Source organism: Elephas maximus, chromosome 1 (assembly GCF_024166365.1).
Source record: "Elephas maximus indicus isolate mEleMax1 chromosome 1, mEleMax1 primary haplotype, whole genome shotgun sequence".
NCBI lineage: Eukaryota > Metazoa > Chordata > Mammalia > Proboscidea > Elephantidae > Elephas > Elephas maximus.
Window position 1 is genome coordinate 25,028,852 of NC_064819.1, and position 16,791 is coordinate 25,045,642.

The following is a 16,791-nucleotide window of genomic DNA, read 5'->3' on the forward strand; positions in this document are numbered from 1 at the left end:
AAGCATGCACTTATTTTTGGCTAATACTTTGGGTCTTTTTTTCTTCTTCTTCTTTTCCAAAAAATCAAGGACTTTCTGTTTTAAATAGTCTCTAATCTAATAGAGCAGGTTTAAAACTTCTGCTTCTTCACTTTAGTGTTTTCCTTACCCAAAAAGATGGTTTTTTATTTAGATGGGAAGGCTTCTAACAAGCTTAGCTAATGGAATCTCTTGTTCCGCTGAGCTCATAGGGGTCACCTCATTTGAGAGTGACTGTCCATCATCACTGTTTAGCATTAGATGTAAACAGCAGATTAAAACTTCACCAGAGGGTTTAGAAAGAGCAGAAGTCTATTAACCAGGCTCAAGGCCGTAAATAATTGAAGGAAAGAGTACAAGCCGTTTGGCAAAAAAAAAAAAAAAAAAAAGTATTTTAAAGACAAATTGTCTTCCTTTCCAAGTTACTCCACGGAGGAAATGTTACTCTCTAGAAATGTCATTTTGCATCTAATCCTTACCAAATAGCATTTTTAAAGCTCTAAATATTTGCTTATAACCATGACTACCTTTTAGACCAGTATCGCTTCAATGCAAAGATAAATTAATCTCATACATTAGCGTGGACACCTAACTTATGAATTAATGTGTTACTGAAGCATACAGATTTCTAAATTTTCTAAATTGATGTAGGGAAAAAATATATACAATTCCTAGCAATGTCCTTTTACGATGGAGAAAGATCTTTCTAATAAATTATAAATTTCCCATGCCCAAAAGGACTTTGAGTTACCTTGGTAACGTGACTTTTTGTATAATTAGATTTTTGAAATGGAAACAAAAAAAGGAAATATGCCAGCTTCCACTTGATAAACTAGGAACCCAAAATAATATATTCTTGTAAATGAGAATAAAATTCTGAACTTTCTGTTAGTCAAGAGAAAAAGAACAACACTATATATCATGTAGTTTTCCATGTTCAGTAAAATCAATTTTGTAAATGTGTCAAGAGAAACCACCATTTTTTTCTATAACTGAATTATGAAAATAATTACACAGGAATCATTTTACCAGTGGTATTAACAACATAAAGAATGGTTATCACCACCATCAATCATAAAAAAAAAAAAAAAAAGAATGCAGAGTTGTTTTTCATGTGGCTGTTTTATTTTGACTAAAAATGTGACTGCTCTGTATGGCAATGTTTAGGAGTTTTCTAGATAAGATTGACTTCTCCTTAAAGGGACCATTCTTTTCATTTGAAAGAGGGAGTCACAGAATTTCATTTAAACCAGTAGATCAAACAAACTGCTCCCAAATTTTGTCCCCAAATTTGATGAGCTTTTAGGAGTATTTTTCAATATGTTGTTTGCTGTATTATTTAAAAAAAAAAAAATTATTAGTTGGTTTTGTGAAGGGAAATTAATGTTAGGCTGGCAAAATATTGAGATCATTTTGGAGATGTTAGCAAGTGCTAAGCCATCTATAAAAATATATGCAGCCATAATTATTAAAAAAAGAAAAGAAAGAAAGCTTATAGCTCCATAAAAAAAAGACTTAACGTTTTCAGCTGCGATTTTTCGGTGTTTAACGTGATATGATCTGCTAACTTTCTTTCTCTCCAGCTTTTCTGTTTATAGTGCTAGCTAGAACTTAAAAATGCTGCTGTGGTTTCAAAGCAGGGTGTCGTCAGTGTCTACTTACATGCTTGTCAGATGGGGAGAAACCCAATACACAAAGGGTTAAAGATCCCTAAAGTTGCTATATTGTGAAATTTATCGAAAGAGCCAAGCAAAAAAATACAACACTTCATCAAAATGTCATGCATAATGTTGGATAAAATCCCGGAGTTAGGGTGGTGAAAGGAGAGAAGGAATTCCCAACTTTATTGAAAATGGTGATGTTTTAGTAGAAGAATGGAAATTGTTGCAGGATGGGTACTTTACCCTGAGTGTATAACAAGCCTCCAGGGGGGGAAAAAAAACGCCAGATATTCTATTTTAGAAGTACACAGTGGTCTCTACATGTTTTTAATGTAAAAACCATTCTACGTTAATGTAAATTAACCACTTGTGAGCACATCTCCTAAGCTATTCTCAATTTCATATTCAGAATATTTGAGCTTTATACCATTCCTGACTCAGAAGGGAGGGAACTTATATGTTTTTCCTACACTCCATTTGGAAATAATATATATATACACACACGTATGTATGTATATATGTATATACGTATATGTATGTGTGTGTTTGTGTATATATATATATGTATTTTCCTTTGTGCTGTGTGCCTGCCTACTGAATCGAGACAAATTGCTCTAGGAAGAATGGGAAAAACAAAGAGGATGAAGAGAATAGAAGAGGGAAACATTAGTCCATTGTGTTTGCTTTTGCTATTGAGTGCTCCAAGAGCTATTGTTTGTAAAGCCAGTCAACTGGTGATGATGGCACATTCTCAGCGCTGTCACTCTTCTGCTGAATGAGCTTGAAATGTCAAGTTACTTAAACTGCCAGTGTCCTAATTCCTTTAAACACAGGAGTTGGATTAGATGGCCTCCAGATCCTCTTTCGGTTTAGGATTTTCTAATCCTAAAAAAGGAATTGGAATATTTGCCACTGATCTAAGGAGTAAAATTGTGGAGAAAAGTAAAGGCTTCTGAGCTCAGTTTAACTCAGTGAACACAAAGTTTCTATTATACTTATGTAATGCATATATATTTATAGTATATTATATACTTTATGTATACACTCCTGTGGTGTATACATATACACATACACATGTGTGTGTAAGTATACATCTATACACATGTGCATATATATATATATACAGGGAGAAAGAGAGAAAGAAGGCGCAGGCCCTTTCCTGTGGAATTTGTTTTTTTTGGTGGTAGGCTATACGTAAGGAGCCCTGGTGGTGCAGTGATCAATTGCTCAGCTGCTGAAGGTTGGTGGTTCGAATCCATCAGCCACTCTGTGGGAGAAACGTGACAGTCTGCTTCCATAGAGATTTACAGCCTTGGAAACCCTGTGGGGTTGAGATGAGTTGGAATTGACTCGCCGGCAGTTGGTTTCAGGTTTTAAGCTATATGCAGACAGTGTGATGGTGTGATGACTACTTCATGGACCTACCAAATACTATAGGAGTGGAAAGGAGAGAAATGTGAGTCACTTGTTGGGGCAGGTGGAGATCCTGGAGAAAGGAGCCTTACAGCTGGTCTCAGAGACTCCAGTTAGCAGAGACAGGAAAGAATTGCATCCTGAGTGCAAGAGTAAAAGCAGAGAGATGAGAAGATAGAAGGTGTGCCCTGGGAGCACCCCATCTTTCCTTGGTTAGGCTCAACAATCTCCTGGCTTTAAGTATCACAGATGTGCTCCAGGAAGAAACCTGGAAGAAAACTTGGTTCTTCCCTTGACTTTCTATCACAATTTTCCAGCATTTCCTATATTCACAGTATATCCCAGGGAAAACCAAAAAATCAAGTCCACTGCCGTGGAGTCAGTTCCAACCCATAGCGTCCAACCCATAGCGACCTTGTAGGACAGAGTAGAAGTGCACCATAGGGTTTCCAAGGCTGTAAATCTTTATGGCAGCAGACTGCTATATCTTTCTCCCTCAGAGCAGCTGATGAGTTCAAACTGCCGACTTTTTGGTTAGTAGTGGAGCACTTTAACCACTGCAATATCAGGGCTCCTCAACCCAGGGAGAGAATTGTTAATTGTTTACCTGTGATATATAGTGGGAGTTCTTATAACACACACACACCCCTATCAGTTATTTCCAGACACTTTATGGATCAGGAGACTTAACAAAAAAAAAAAAAAAAAAAAAAGGGAGTGATGTGCAGTCCTACACTTAAATTTTGCAAAGTCAAAGCACTTTTTCTGATCTGGATTGCTGCAGTCCTCTCCTGCTTCCTATCAAAGCTCTATTTTCCACATAGCAGTCAGAGTTATCTCTAAAAATGGGTATCAGACCTTGTTTCCCCCCCTCCTTAAACTTCTTCAGTGGTTTCCTTTTGGACTTAGGATGACATTCAAACTCTTCACCAGAGTCTACAAGCAATCTGTTCTTCTCCAACTTTTTCCCAGATCTTTCGCTAAATGTTGACCACCTTAGTCTCTGCCGAGCTTCTAAAACATGCCAAGGCTTATTCTTTCTACTGCGTGATTTTTTCCCTTTATTTTCTTTTTGCTTGAAAGGCTCTTCATTTCTGTTCTGCTCATGACTGGCTTCTCAACATTTAGGGTTCTGCTCAAAAATCACATCCCAGAGAGGCCTTCCTTGACCAGTTCTTCTAACGTCATCCTCCCACCTTAATGCTGCCAGTGTCCACAATGTTGTTTGGTCATTTATTTCTTCATAGCATGTAGCACATTCTGAAATTACTCTCTTAAATTATTTATTTACTTGATATGTACCTGTCCCCTGCAATGAGAATGTAAGTACCTAGAAAGCAGGGCTTTGTCTATCTTGACGCTGTAGGTATTCTCATGGATTACCACAGTGCCTGGCACAGAGCTGGTGTAAAATAAATATCTGCTGAATACGTGAATGAGTGAAATAAAAACTCGGACATGACTTGAATACTGGGCCTGTGTGTGATTTCTTTAATAGGAAGATGGGTGTGTTATAAAACTGGCAGAAGTTCAGTTTGACTGGGGCAAAGTTTGCATAAGGGCAGATATGAAGAGGTTATGCTGGAGCCAAATCCTGGAGGTTCTTGAATGTCCTGGTGCAGGGTGTCTGGAATCTCTTTTGTAGACAGTGGAGAGCTACTGAAGGTTTCTGAGTAGTCAGTGTGTCTTTACAAATGCCTTCTTCATTACTTACTAGCTATAGAAAATTATTTTTATGTCAGAAGAGGCTCATTCACTCACCAGGTCAATGACAGAGTAACTTCTGAATGTTGGTGTTGATTTAGCCAGTGTTCATTTCTTTTTCCAGGCAGTGTGACTGCTGCCTAAGAGGGTGCTTCTGGGCTGGCAGGAGGGAGTGTTTGCCTGAGCTCTTCACAGCCTGAGTGGGAATGACTCAACTTCTCGAAGGCACTTCCTACTAGCTTTTTCACATTTCATCAAGGCAGGGCCTCCCTTAAAAGTTCAATGCCATCTTGTTGTCAGATCACTCCCTTGACCTCAGCTATTCTTTATTTTGGAATTTATTTTTCTAATGCATAGAGTTATCCTCATATTAGTGCTTTTTGTCTTGTTCCTCTTTGTGCATGTGTGTGTATATGTGTGTGTGTGTTTAAGTCTCAAAGAAAGTCCAGTTTAGAGCCTTTAAATCCACTTTGCTTTTTGTGTTGCAGTGGACTAGCTGCTAACACTCTTCCTGTACTTACAAGGCCTTTGGAATCGCCATCTGATCATGTGGCATTACATGTCGTACAAACATGTTCACTTGGACTTTTCCTTCTACCTTGTGTGTGTGTAAATATATAATTTCAAAAGTGGAGCGCAAAACTACCAGGCTTCCCGTTAAAACAATGGCCTATTTTTATAGCGTATAGCGCCAATTCCAGTTTCATGAACTGGCTGACAATAATTTAAAGCCATGGCCAGTTCATCAACAAATTTATGGTTCAACCAGAAGTCATGAAATCTGTTTTATATTTATAATGGGGAAGATGGTATCATGTTCAATACTGAGCTGTAAAGTGGGCAAGCAACAAATAAGCAAAAAAAGAAAATCAATGTGGTCAAACTTGAGAGAAAGAACCAGATAACAACAGTGGCTGAGAGTTTTCAGGAGCCACTAAATCGCATTCCCATTTGTAATAACCAGTATCAGAAGCTCTCAATGTGTATGACAAGATTTCAGAGATGTTTTTGTTGAACTAAATTCTGCTAGCACATTATAGCTTATGAGGCATAGTCAGATGTAATATATCTTTGAATTGTGTGTAAAAAATTTACTTGTTGGAAGTTTTTTTCCCTTTTCTTTTCTTAGACATATCATAGTCACCATCTATATGTAAAGAAGTTTGAAAATAAATAAGCCATATGGTCCCTGTCCTCAGAGAATTCTACTGGAAAAAACAGATATGTTGCTGTTAGGTGTGATCAGGTCGTGTCCAACTCATATCAACCCTTTGTTAAAGGAACAAAACACTGCCCCGCCCTGCACCGTCCTCATGTTTGTTGCTATATTTCAGCCCACTGTTGTAGCTACTTTACCAAGAATAATGTCCTTTTCCAGGGACTTGTCACTCTTGATAACATGTCCAAAGTATGTCAGATGAAGTCACCTCATCCATGCTTCTAAGGAGCATTTTGGCTATATGTCTTTGAAGACAGATTTGGTCATTCTTCTGGCAGTTCATGGTATATTCAATATTCTTCAACAGCACCTTAATTCAAAGGCATTAATTCTTCTTTGGTCTTCCTTATTCCTTGTCCAGTTTTAGCATGCATATGAGGGGATTAAAAATACCATGCTTAGGTCAGGAACATCTTAGCCCTTGAAGTGACATCTTTGCTTTTTAACACTTGAAAGAGTTCTTTTGCAGATTTACCCAGTGCCGGACATCTTTTGATTTCTTGACTGCTGCTTCCATGGGCATTGATTGTGGATCCAAGTAAAATGAAATCCTTGACAACTTCAATCTTTTCTCCATTTGTCATGATGTTGCTTATTGGTACAGTTGTGAGGATTTTTGTTTTCTTTATACTAAGGTATAATCCATACTGAAGGCTGTGGTCTCTGATCTTCATCAGTAAGTGCTTCAAGTCCTCTTCACTTTCAGCAAGCAAGGTTGTGTCATCTGCATACAGCAGGTTGTTAGTGACTCTTCTTCCAATCCTGATGCCCCGTTCTTCTTCACATAGTCCAGCTTCTCAGACTATTTGCTCAGTATACAGATTGAATAAGTGTGGTGAAAGGATACAACCATGATCCACACCTTTCCTGATTATAAAACACAGTATCCCCTTGTTCTCCTCGAACAGCTGCCTCTAGGTCTGTGTACAGGTTCCGAATGAGCACAATTTAGTGTTCTGGAGTTCCCATTCCTTGCAGTGTTATCCATAATTTGTTATTATGCACACTGTCAAATGCCTTTGCATGGTTAATAAAGCACAGGTAAACATCTTTCTGGTGTTCTGTTCTTTCAGCCAAGATCCATCTGACATAAGCAATGACATCCCTTGTTCCACATTCTCTTCTGAATCTGGCTTGAATTTCTGGCAGTTCTCTGTCGATACACTGCTGTAACCATTTTGGAACTATCTTCAGCAGAATTTTGCTTGCATGTAATATTAATGTTATGATATTAAATGGCTTTTTCCATAGTGACTTGACTAGTGTTTACCCACACCCAATTTACAGCCCCTTTTTTTCCTGTCTACCTGTACATTTGTCACTATGTAGTTGTTGTTGATTCTGACTCATGGTGAAACTATTTGTCACAGAGTAGAACTACTTTATAGGGTTTTCTTCATTGTAATCTTTTTTTTTTTTTTGTAATTTATTTTTGTTGCTGTTGAGAATATACACAGCAGAACATACACCAATGCAACAATTTCTACACGTACAATTCAGTTACATTGATTACATTCTTTGAGCAGTGCAACCAACTCACCCTCCTTTTCCAAGTTGTTCCTCCCCCACTAACATAAATTCACTGCCCCCTAGGTGTCCTATTTTATCTTTCAAGTCGCTGTTGTCAATTTGATCCTGTATAGATAGATCTTAAAAGAGCACAATGCTCAAGGCAGACATTCTTGACTAGTTAAACTAAACTATTGTTTGGTTTTAAGATGATTTCAGGGGATGTTTTTGGTTGCAATCTTAGTGGAAGCAGATTACCAGGCCTGTCTTCCATGACACCACTGGGTGGGTTCAGACCACCAACCTTCAGGCTAACAGTCGAGCACAAGCAGTTTGCGCCACCTAGGTTCCTGTCCATACAATTCATATTTATTTGTAGTGGTGTGTGAAAAATTGAGAAAATTGAAATTGAGGAAGAAACCAGATCCGAAATTGAGAAAGAAACCAGGACTAAAATTAGTGAGCTTGACAGCCAAAATAATTCTGAGTGTCCAGACTGGAGGACAGAGGTTAAAGCGACTGGGAGATCTGATTACAGGCAGGATTTAATGGCAGGAAGGCTGGTAGCTGAGAGTATGCAAATTAGAGGGAAAAAAGGGGAAGGTTTATTAAAACCTAAAGGTGGCGGATTTTAACATAAGGTAGTTTATGTTTTTCTGTGGTGAGGGCTAAGATTATTTACGTATCACCCAAGTGTAGTGATTGGGGTGGGGGTGGCCTGTGTACCTACTTCTTTCTGTTGGTTAATTCTACTTGAGCCCCAGCTAAGCCTCATCTACTGTTCTGTGATTTTATATTTACTTGTTTGGTTTTTTTTTGGTTTGTTCAATAAGAATACCTTTTCATTTCTTCACACTTTAAAATAGATGTAACATACTTTGGATTTCACTGTGAAAAAAGAATATTCATTTTTCTGACATGGAGTAAGTGATCTGTCTGTAGACATTCTCCAAGGCTAAACATGTGGCAGGATATCTTAAATTGAGGGCATTTAATTCCAATTTTGTTTAAAATAAATACCTCATTGCTTGTTAGATGGGGAGCAATGTATTAAGTGGCTTAGGTGGAGGCTTATAGGCCTGTGTAGTCATTTTAAAAAATCCTTCCTTTTTTATGAATGAGAATCAAAATTTGGAAGTTTGGAATCAAATCCGTCCATCAGAGGAGTGTGGTAGATCATTTCTTGCGCTGCATTTAGCATCTTGTGTGTACTGAAACAATTTAATGCTTTCAAATGTGTATCCTTCACTTTTTAAAGCCCAAGAACAAATTAGTGGAGGGAAAAATATGTCCAGTCCTTTGGGAAATCATAGGTTTATTTACACTCCAATTTGCAGAATTAAAGGCAAAATGAATTAAAAAAAAAAAAGACGGAAGTGTTTTGAAAACTTAACTTGGAGTTGGCATAGCTCTGACAGTTCATTATTTTGAGCAATAATAAAACAAACGGAAGCATCTAGATTCAATTTCCCAGAAAACACAGATGGCTTAGGAAACAGAAGGATGAGAATGACCTTGGAGCAAATTCCCTTTATGTGTTTTCACCAAAACCAGAATTTCCACTTACCATTTTAGGAATGTTGTTAATTCATCTCCCAGCACTTTAGTCTAGAGGTTTAGTAGAGTGAATGTGAACAGGAATCCTGGCCTTGCCATTCTCATGCTGGGGGACCTTGAGTTGGTCGCTACTTCTCTGGGTTTGGTTTGGAAATACTTGCCTTCATTGGGCTCTTCTTTCCTCCCCAGCTTAACCAGCTGGAAAAGGCAGTGGAAGCAGCCCACACCTTCTTCATGGCCAACCCTGAGCACATGGAAATGCAGCAGAACATTGAGAATTACAGAACTATGGCCGGCGTGGAAACGTTCCAGGTGGTAGATCGAGAAGCCAAGGCGCACCTGGTGAGCTCTGGGCACCCGCACCTGCCCAGGTGGAGCTAAGTGCATCTAAGCTTCATTTGGTTCAAAGCAGATTTGTGTGACTGCCTATCTCCAATTGATTCCCAGTTTCCCACAAAGTAACATTTTTATACTTTCAGAGTTCTCAGATGAAATATTATTGTAAGTCAGCCGCTCTGAGCCTGGGCTTACCCTTTGACATTTGTGTTTTACATTCGGAGCTGAGGCCTCTGTGAGTGGTGGAGGCCACACTATGGTACCCCAGCTCCTGGTCCAGTGGTTTTTCCATTGTACCTGAACTTTTCATACTCTGCTTTTTAAAGCCATGTAATTTTCTGTACATGAACTCCTACCTGGAATCACAATATGTTGAAAGGACTTGGTTTTCATCTTGGGATGTCTCCATTCTTAATGTGTGACCTTCAAGACCACTGTAAAAGAGGATGAAAGAGGAAGGTTTTACATGGAGGCTTTTTTTTTTTTTTCCTTTCCAATTAAGTTGCCCAAGCTCTGGAGGTGGATGTCACTTCCACCCACATCCATTGTCTGACACTTGTTACATGGCCCTACCTAGATGCAGAGGGGTTGGAATTACAGTCCTTGCTTATGCTCCGAAGACAATGAAACTGATGCCCCTAACACAAAGGTCTAAAACCCATTGCCTTGAAGTCAGTTCTGACAGAGTAGAACTGCCCCATAGAGTTTCTAAGGAGCGGCTGGTGGATTCGAACTGCCAACCTTTTGGTTAGCAGTTGTAGCTCTTAACCATTGTGCCACCAGGGATCTACTTGCTCAGTAAATCGCCTCTCATTGTTTACAGTTAGTTGAAGTCAAGGAAGTTATACTTCATCTCCCTGCGCAACAATTCTTTTTCCTTCTGGGGCTCAAGTGAGTGACCCTGAGCCTATCTTCATCCTGCTATTCAAGCACCTCTCGAGTGCTCTTGAAAAAAATTAAAAAAAAAAAAAAAGTTTTTGTTTTTTCTGTTTCTTTGCAGGAGAGTTATAATGCAGGAGTTAAACATTATGAGGCTGATGACTTTGAGCTGGCTATCAAGTACTTTGAACAAGCTTTAAGTGAATATTTCAATGAAGATATGGAGTGCCGAGCCCTGTGTGAGGGGCCTCAGAGATTTGAAGAGTATGAGTATTTAGGGTATAAAGCTGGACTCTATGAAGCCATTGCTGGTAAAGCTGATTTTTCCTTTCCTTTTTATCCGGATTATGAAAGCACTACGTGCAATCTGTAAAAATATTCTAACAATATAGAAGTGTGTCTTGTCAAATGTGAAAGTCCCATATATCTATCCCATCTTATCTCCCATAGATAAACTTATATTAAATTTTTTGTGAATATCCTCCCAAACTTTTTCATGTGTGTGTAGATGTTTATGTATTTAGTTATAATTATTACTTAATTTTGTATAAAATAGGACTGTACTGTAAATACTACTTTTTAGCATAATTTTTTTTTCTTGATTTCTGCTTAACAATATATTGTGGGCTTCTCATGTAAGTACATGAAGATCTACCGTATTGTATTTCCTGATTGGGTAATATTCAATTATATGGGTTTGTCATAAGTTATTTGACCAATCTTTTATTCATGAATATTATGGAGGTTGCAGCTTTTCATTATTATAATCAATATAGCAGTAAACACTTTTCTATATTCATATTTTATTATTTATGTAATAATAATTATATATGTTTAATACTATATTTTATTACATATAGGAATTTAATATATGAGTAATGTTCATCATACAGTAATTGGGGTATTGACTAGCTAACCATTTATGGGAAGAAAAAATGAGTTCTCTGCCACACATCATACACAAAAGTAAATCCTATGTATATTAAAAGACAGCAGTGGGTTTGGTTTTTTTATATTAACAGTGTAAGTGTAAAAACATAAAACTGCTAGAAGAAAATGCAGAATATTTGTATAATATTGGGAAAGGAGAAGATCCTCTTAGCATAACAAAAGCCAAGAAAAATATAGATTTTACATCAGATTTATAAATGCAAAAATATAATGAACCAAATTGATTTACAAATGACAAATGGAAAAAAAACTGAAGCATTTTACAAAGAGTATGCATCCTTAATACATAAAGGTGGGTAGATATTACTACTACCCACCTTCCCATCTCCTTTTTAAATAAGGAAATTGTACCTTAGAATGATTAAGTAATGTGCCCAAGATGAAACTGGTAATGAGACCCACAAGTTTCTCACTCTGTATTCCATAGTTTTAAGATCTATACAACTGAGAAATTGGCAAAGAATAATTTATTCAGTGATAAATGTTTAACAAATACTTGTTGAGCACATATTGTGTCCCAAGCTATAAACATATGAACAATAATGATCTACTTCACAGGTACTCAAAGAAATGCAGATTAATGACCTTCCTATCTTCTCCCCAACTTCCAACGTTTCCTAACTCATAAAAAAGTGCCATCCACCTAGTAGCTTAAGCCAAAAATACCAGGACGTTCGTTATCTTTCAGTCTATTGTCTCCCTCAATTTCTGTTCTCATCTGATTTACCACTAAACTGACATATACTACCTCCTAGTAAAAAAAAAAAAAAAAATTCCTGCTTGTCTCCACTCCTTTCGTTACCGCCTTGGTTCAAATCAACAGTATTATCTAGCCAAACCCTTATCATAACCTCCTTGCTGGTTTTCTTGTCCTGGTCAGTTTTTACTCTGAACGCAGGCAGAGCATCTTCTGGAAAGATGAAAGTCTAATTCCAGCACCAACATTTTCCTTAAACATTTGCTTAAACCCTCCAATGACTTTCATTGCTCTTGTAATATAACCCAAAACCTTTATCAAGGACTGATCTGGCCCTTCTGTATGTTAACATCCCTTCTCTCTTATTTTATTTTTTCTTTAATCCATTTCAACTGGACAGCTTTCAATCTGTTATGTATGTCATGCTCGTTTTTACTTCCAGGCCTTCAAAATAATTGCTTTCCTATGTCACTTGCCTAACTCCTGTCTTGTTCAGTGCTTAACTCTGTACCTAAGTATAAACCCATTGCCGTCGAGTTGATTCCGACTCATAGCACCCTATAGGAAAGAGTGGAATTGCCCCATAATTGCCCCATAGAGTTTCCAAGAAGCACCTGGTGGATTTGAACTGCCGACCTTTTGGTTAGCAGCTGTAGCACTTAACCACTATGCCACCAGAGTTTTCAGAATGTATATAGGAACCCAAAATATTTGAATTTTAGCATTCGATGAGACATTTAAAAGTGGAGAAAATTACCAATGGCTTCTGGATGCAGTTATTTATTACTAGCTGTGCTTGGTGAAGCCCTAAATGATATCATTGTGTTACACTACTTTACTACTGTTTATATCCTGCCTTGGAAAAAATATTTTCATTCAGGTGTTGGGTTCTTGGTAAGTATTTCCCACATTTTCCTTTTGCCTATCATTTGGAATTAAGAGAGGTGTATATATAAGGTAAAGAGTTCAAATAGCTAGTTAAGTAGGAGAAAACAGTTGGAGGTTGTTTTTTTTTCTTAAGAAATAAAACAATTAGCTATTTATTTCTAACTTGCTAATCAAATAAACATGGAGCCCTGGTGGTGCCGTGCTTAAGTGCTCAGCTGCTAACTGAAAGGTTGGTGGTTCGAACCCACCTAGCAACTTAAAGACCTGACAATCTGCTCCTGTAAAGATTTCAGCCTAGAAAACCCTATGGGGCAATTCTCCTGTGTCCCATGGGGTTGCTACGAGTCAAAATTGACTTGAGAGCTCCCCATAGCAACAAAAACGATCAAATAAACAGAACTCATTCTTTCCTTCACCTCCTCCAACTGGGGTTAAGAACCGTTGGTCTTTAGGGATTCTATCATCTGTCCTATATGGGATTGTCTTAGCCAGGTTATGTGAAAGCTGGCACATTCTCCCATGCACCAGAAAACACGCATTTCCTTCCTGTAGTGTTTTGTTACCCTGTGCAATGTTATTGAGATCCAAAACGAACTCCCCCTAAACAGAGAACCTTTTGAAAGAAGGCAGTTGTGGTAAATAAAGTTGTAAAGCCATGAGGTCAGATGATTCTATCACATCCTCAAGGGAACTTGTTTGGCACAAGCATGAATGAACCATTCTCTTTCTGGAAAATGGTACTTCCATCTTCACTGTAAAAAGCAAAGTTGAGGGGGAAGTGTAGGAGATGTTTTCTTCTCTGGAACATTGTCACTTGTGTTTTCTCAGCTCACGCTTTGATGAGATAGTGCTCGGAGTAAGGGGGATACACTTTAGACTCTTCACTCTTTTCAAGCTGAGGAGGATGGGAGCAATAGAAAGAAGAATAAAGAGAAAAATGAAGGGCTTGATCGAATTCTCTAGCTTTTATCTTTCTCCCTACTTTGTCAGTCCCTACAGTATTAGAGTATAAAATTTCTAGATGCTGGGCTAATTCATAACTGGGTAGAAAAGGAGCCCTAGTGCCTCAGTGGTTAAGCGCTAACCAAAAGTTTGGCTGTTCGAACCCCCTAGCTGATCCATAGGAGATAGGTATGGCGGTCTGTTTCTATAAAGATTACACCCTTGAAGCCCTCTGGGGCAGTTCTACTCTGTCCTATAGGATCGCTATGAGTTAGAATCGATGAAACTCAACAACTTTGCTCTATTGCTGTCTGACTAGGAGAACTTCACAAGCCACTTACTTTATTTATAAGAAGCTTTTTGAGTTATCAAGTGAGAATAATAATGTCATCAGTCTCCAAGTGTGTGGTAACTGTGCTTTGTGACTTTGAAGCTTAAGGATTCAGCCGTCTGAAGTGACACACTTCTTGGTCCTATCTTCCAGATCACTACATACAGGTGCTAGTTTGTCAGCATGAATGTGTGAGGGAACTTGCCACCCGCCCTGGCCGGCTCTCCCCCATTGAGAACTTTCTTCCCCTGCATTACGACTACCTGCAGTTTGCCTACTATCGAGGTAAAGTGTGGATAACCATGAAGACCTTTGCAAGGTTGTTGTTCATCATTACGGACAGGGTGTTTTTGTGGTTCAGTCTTTCATGTGACTCAGTTTATCCCCAAAGCAATAGGATTGTATGCCTCTTCTCTCTTATTTCATGTCACTGCATCTCGGATAAGAGAAGCAGGAGGTGCCACTACGTGCAGGCAGAGTGAGATTTTAAAGTTGTGATATTTCCTGAAAGCTACACTAGACTCATACTTTATATGATTTTTAAACATAATTTTGTTTTTAATATAAATGGTAAGTGCTCGACTATTAGCAAAAATGTTGGTGATTTGAACCTACCCAGAGGCCCCTGGGAAGACAGCCTGGTGATCTGCTTTGGAAAGGTCACAGCTTTGAAAGTCCTATTCAGCTGACTCTGCACGCACGGGGTCACCATGAGTCGAATTAACTCAAGAACAAACAACAACAATAATGTATTCACATGGTTCAAAGACCAAAAATTATGAAAGATTTTCTCCTTCCCCTGTCCCGTCAACCTAGTTCCATGCCTTACGATTCACAGTTTCTTATTTATCCTTCCCAAATTTTATATGTTAAGTACCAAATACACACACATTTATTTCCTGCTTTTACACTAACGGTAGTATATTATCTATACTATTCTATACATGGCTTTCTTCACTTATAAATATATATCAGATATCTTTTGAGAAGGTTGGGCCTATGAAATTATTATTTTTTTAGGTCAAAAATGGTCAGGTTTTGACAAATTTATATGGTTCAGCCTAATTGTATCAAGACATAGAAAGCTTCATCAGTAATTTTTATTTACATTTGCCTATTTTTTTTTATTATTGTACTATAATTTATTTAATGTTTCTCCTTATTGATGGACATTTGTGTTGTTTGTAGTCTTTTGCTATTATAATCAGTGTTCTAATGGATAACATTTGAGGTATATTATTTCACATCTACACACAAATACTTATTAAAAAAAAAAACCAAACCAGCTGCTGCTGAGTCGATTCCGACTCATAGCAACCCTATAGGACAGAGTAGAACTGCCCCATAGAGTTTCCAAGGAGTCCCTGGTGGATTTGAACTGCCAGCCTTTTGGTTAGCAGCTGTAGCTTTTAAACACTACACCAGCAGGGTTTCCGCAAATACCTATAAAAAAAATAGGATAGATAAATTACTAGAAGTATGACTGTTGGGTCAAAGATTTTTTACTTATTTGTAATTTTGATGAACGTTCCAGATTTTCCTCCTTATGAAACATGTTTCCTTCAGCTCATCAACAGAATACAGTATCAGTCTTCTAGATCCTTCTGACTCCATTAGGTGAAATACGATATCTAAACATAGGTAAAATTTGTTCGTCTTATTGAGAAAGAGATGGGATATCTTTTCTTAAGTGTAAGAACAATCCATAGAATTTAATTGCCTGAATTTGACCTTGCACGTCACGTAGGCTAATGCTGTCATTTTTTTATAGGTAAGTGACCTACTTAAGGTCACATAGCTTAATGATAATTCCTGCTTCAGTGCTCTTCTTATTATTTCTCAGGAGCTCCAATATCAGGCTGCCTTGTGTGGAGGTCAGTAGTAAGGAAAGTATTTCCCTTTTAAAATCATAAGAAACAGCCTTGAGCCAACATTTTTAAGCTACTTTGGCAAATCTCACTCTTTCCTAAAGCCAAACATTACTCATCATCCTGGCACGGATGGCAGATAATAAATCATGTGTTCAAGTCATGGGCAGTGAATGCAAAGAAGTTGAGAGGATTGCTTCGTTGTAAGCATTCTTATTAAAAAAAAAAAAAATCAGAGTCCTCTCAGATTATATACGTCTGAAGGAACACATCAGTGTAAAAGAAAGCCAGTGTTGTCATCTGTTTGAAAACAAGGCATACGGTATTTCACAATTCCCCTTTTATATCTAAATGTTTCTATAGCAAAGAGTTCACAGTCTAAACATTCTTCAGAGTTCCTGTTAGTAATGTGTTGCTGGTGGAATAGCTGTAGCGGTAGAGTGAGGAAATGGCGTGGGAAGAGTCCTCCGGGGCATCGGAGTCCTTGGAAGAACTATGGTAGGAGGTCACCGTAAGATGTTTACTTAACCCAAACTCTAAGAAAATCCGAATTAACTCCTAAAATCCTGCTGTTTATCTGTATCAGAGAATATAAGTTGCCAACAAACATCTTGAGGGGGAAACTTTTGATGATTTATGCAAAACATCTAATACCAAAGTTTATGATAGGCAGTACCTTTTGAATATCTGAAATCATGTCCTTCCTTTTATCCGTGACTGTTTCTGCTTACTCAGCCCAGCCTCTCCTAATCTTCCCCCTTATTGATGTTAAAGCTGACCTCTCATAGACATGTTGAAGTATCTTCTAGAAAATCCTT

General features: G+C 37.9%; 1 protein-coding gene across 1 annotated transcript in view; it reads left to right on the forward strand.

Moving 5' to 3' along the window:
• P3H2 (prolyl 3-hydroxylase 2) overlaps nucleotides 1-16,791 on the forward strand; it is a 182,124-nt gene that overhangs the window by 123,260 nt on the left and 42,073 nt on the right. Inside the window, exons 2-4 of the mRNA XM_049880393.1 lie at nucleotides 9,271-9,423; nucleotides 10,418-10,607; nucleotides 14,259-14,390. Of these exons, the coding sequence (XP_049736350.1) occupies nucleotides 9,271-9,423; nucleotides 10,418-10,607; nucleotides 14,259-14,390 (475 nt within the window). The remainder of the gene's footprint in view (nucleotides 1-9,270; nucleotides 9,424-10,417; nucleotides 10,608-14,258; nucleotides 14,391-16,791) is intronic.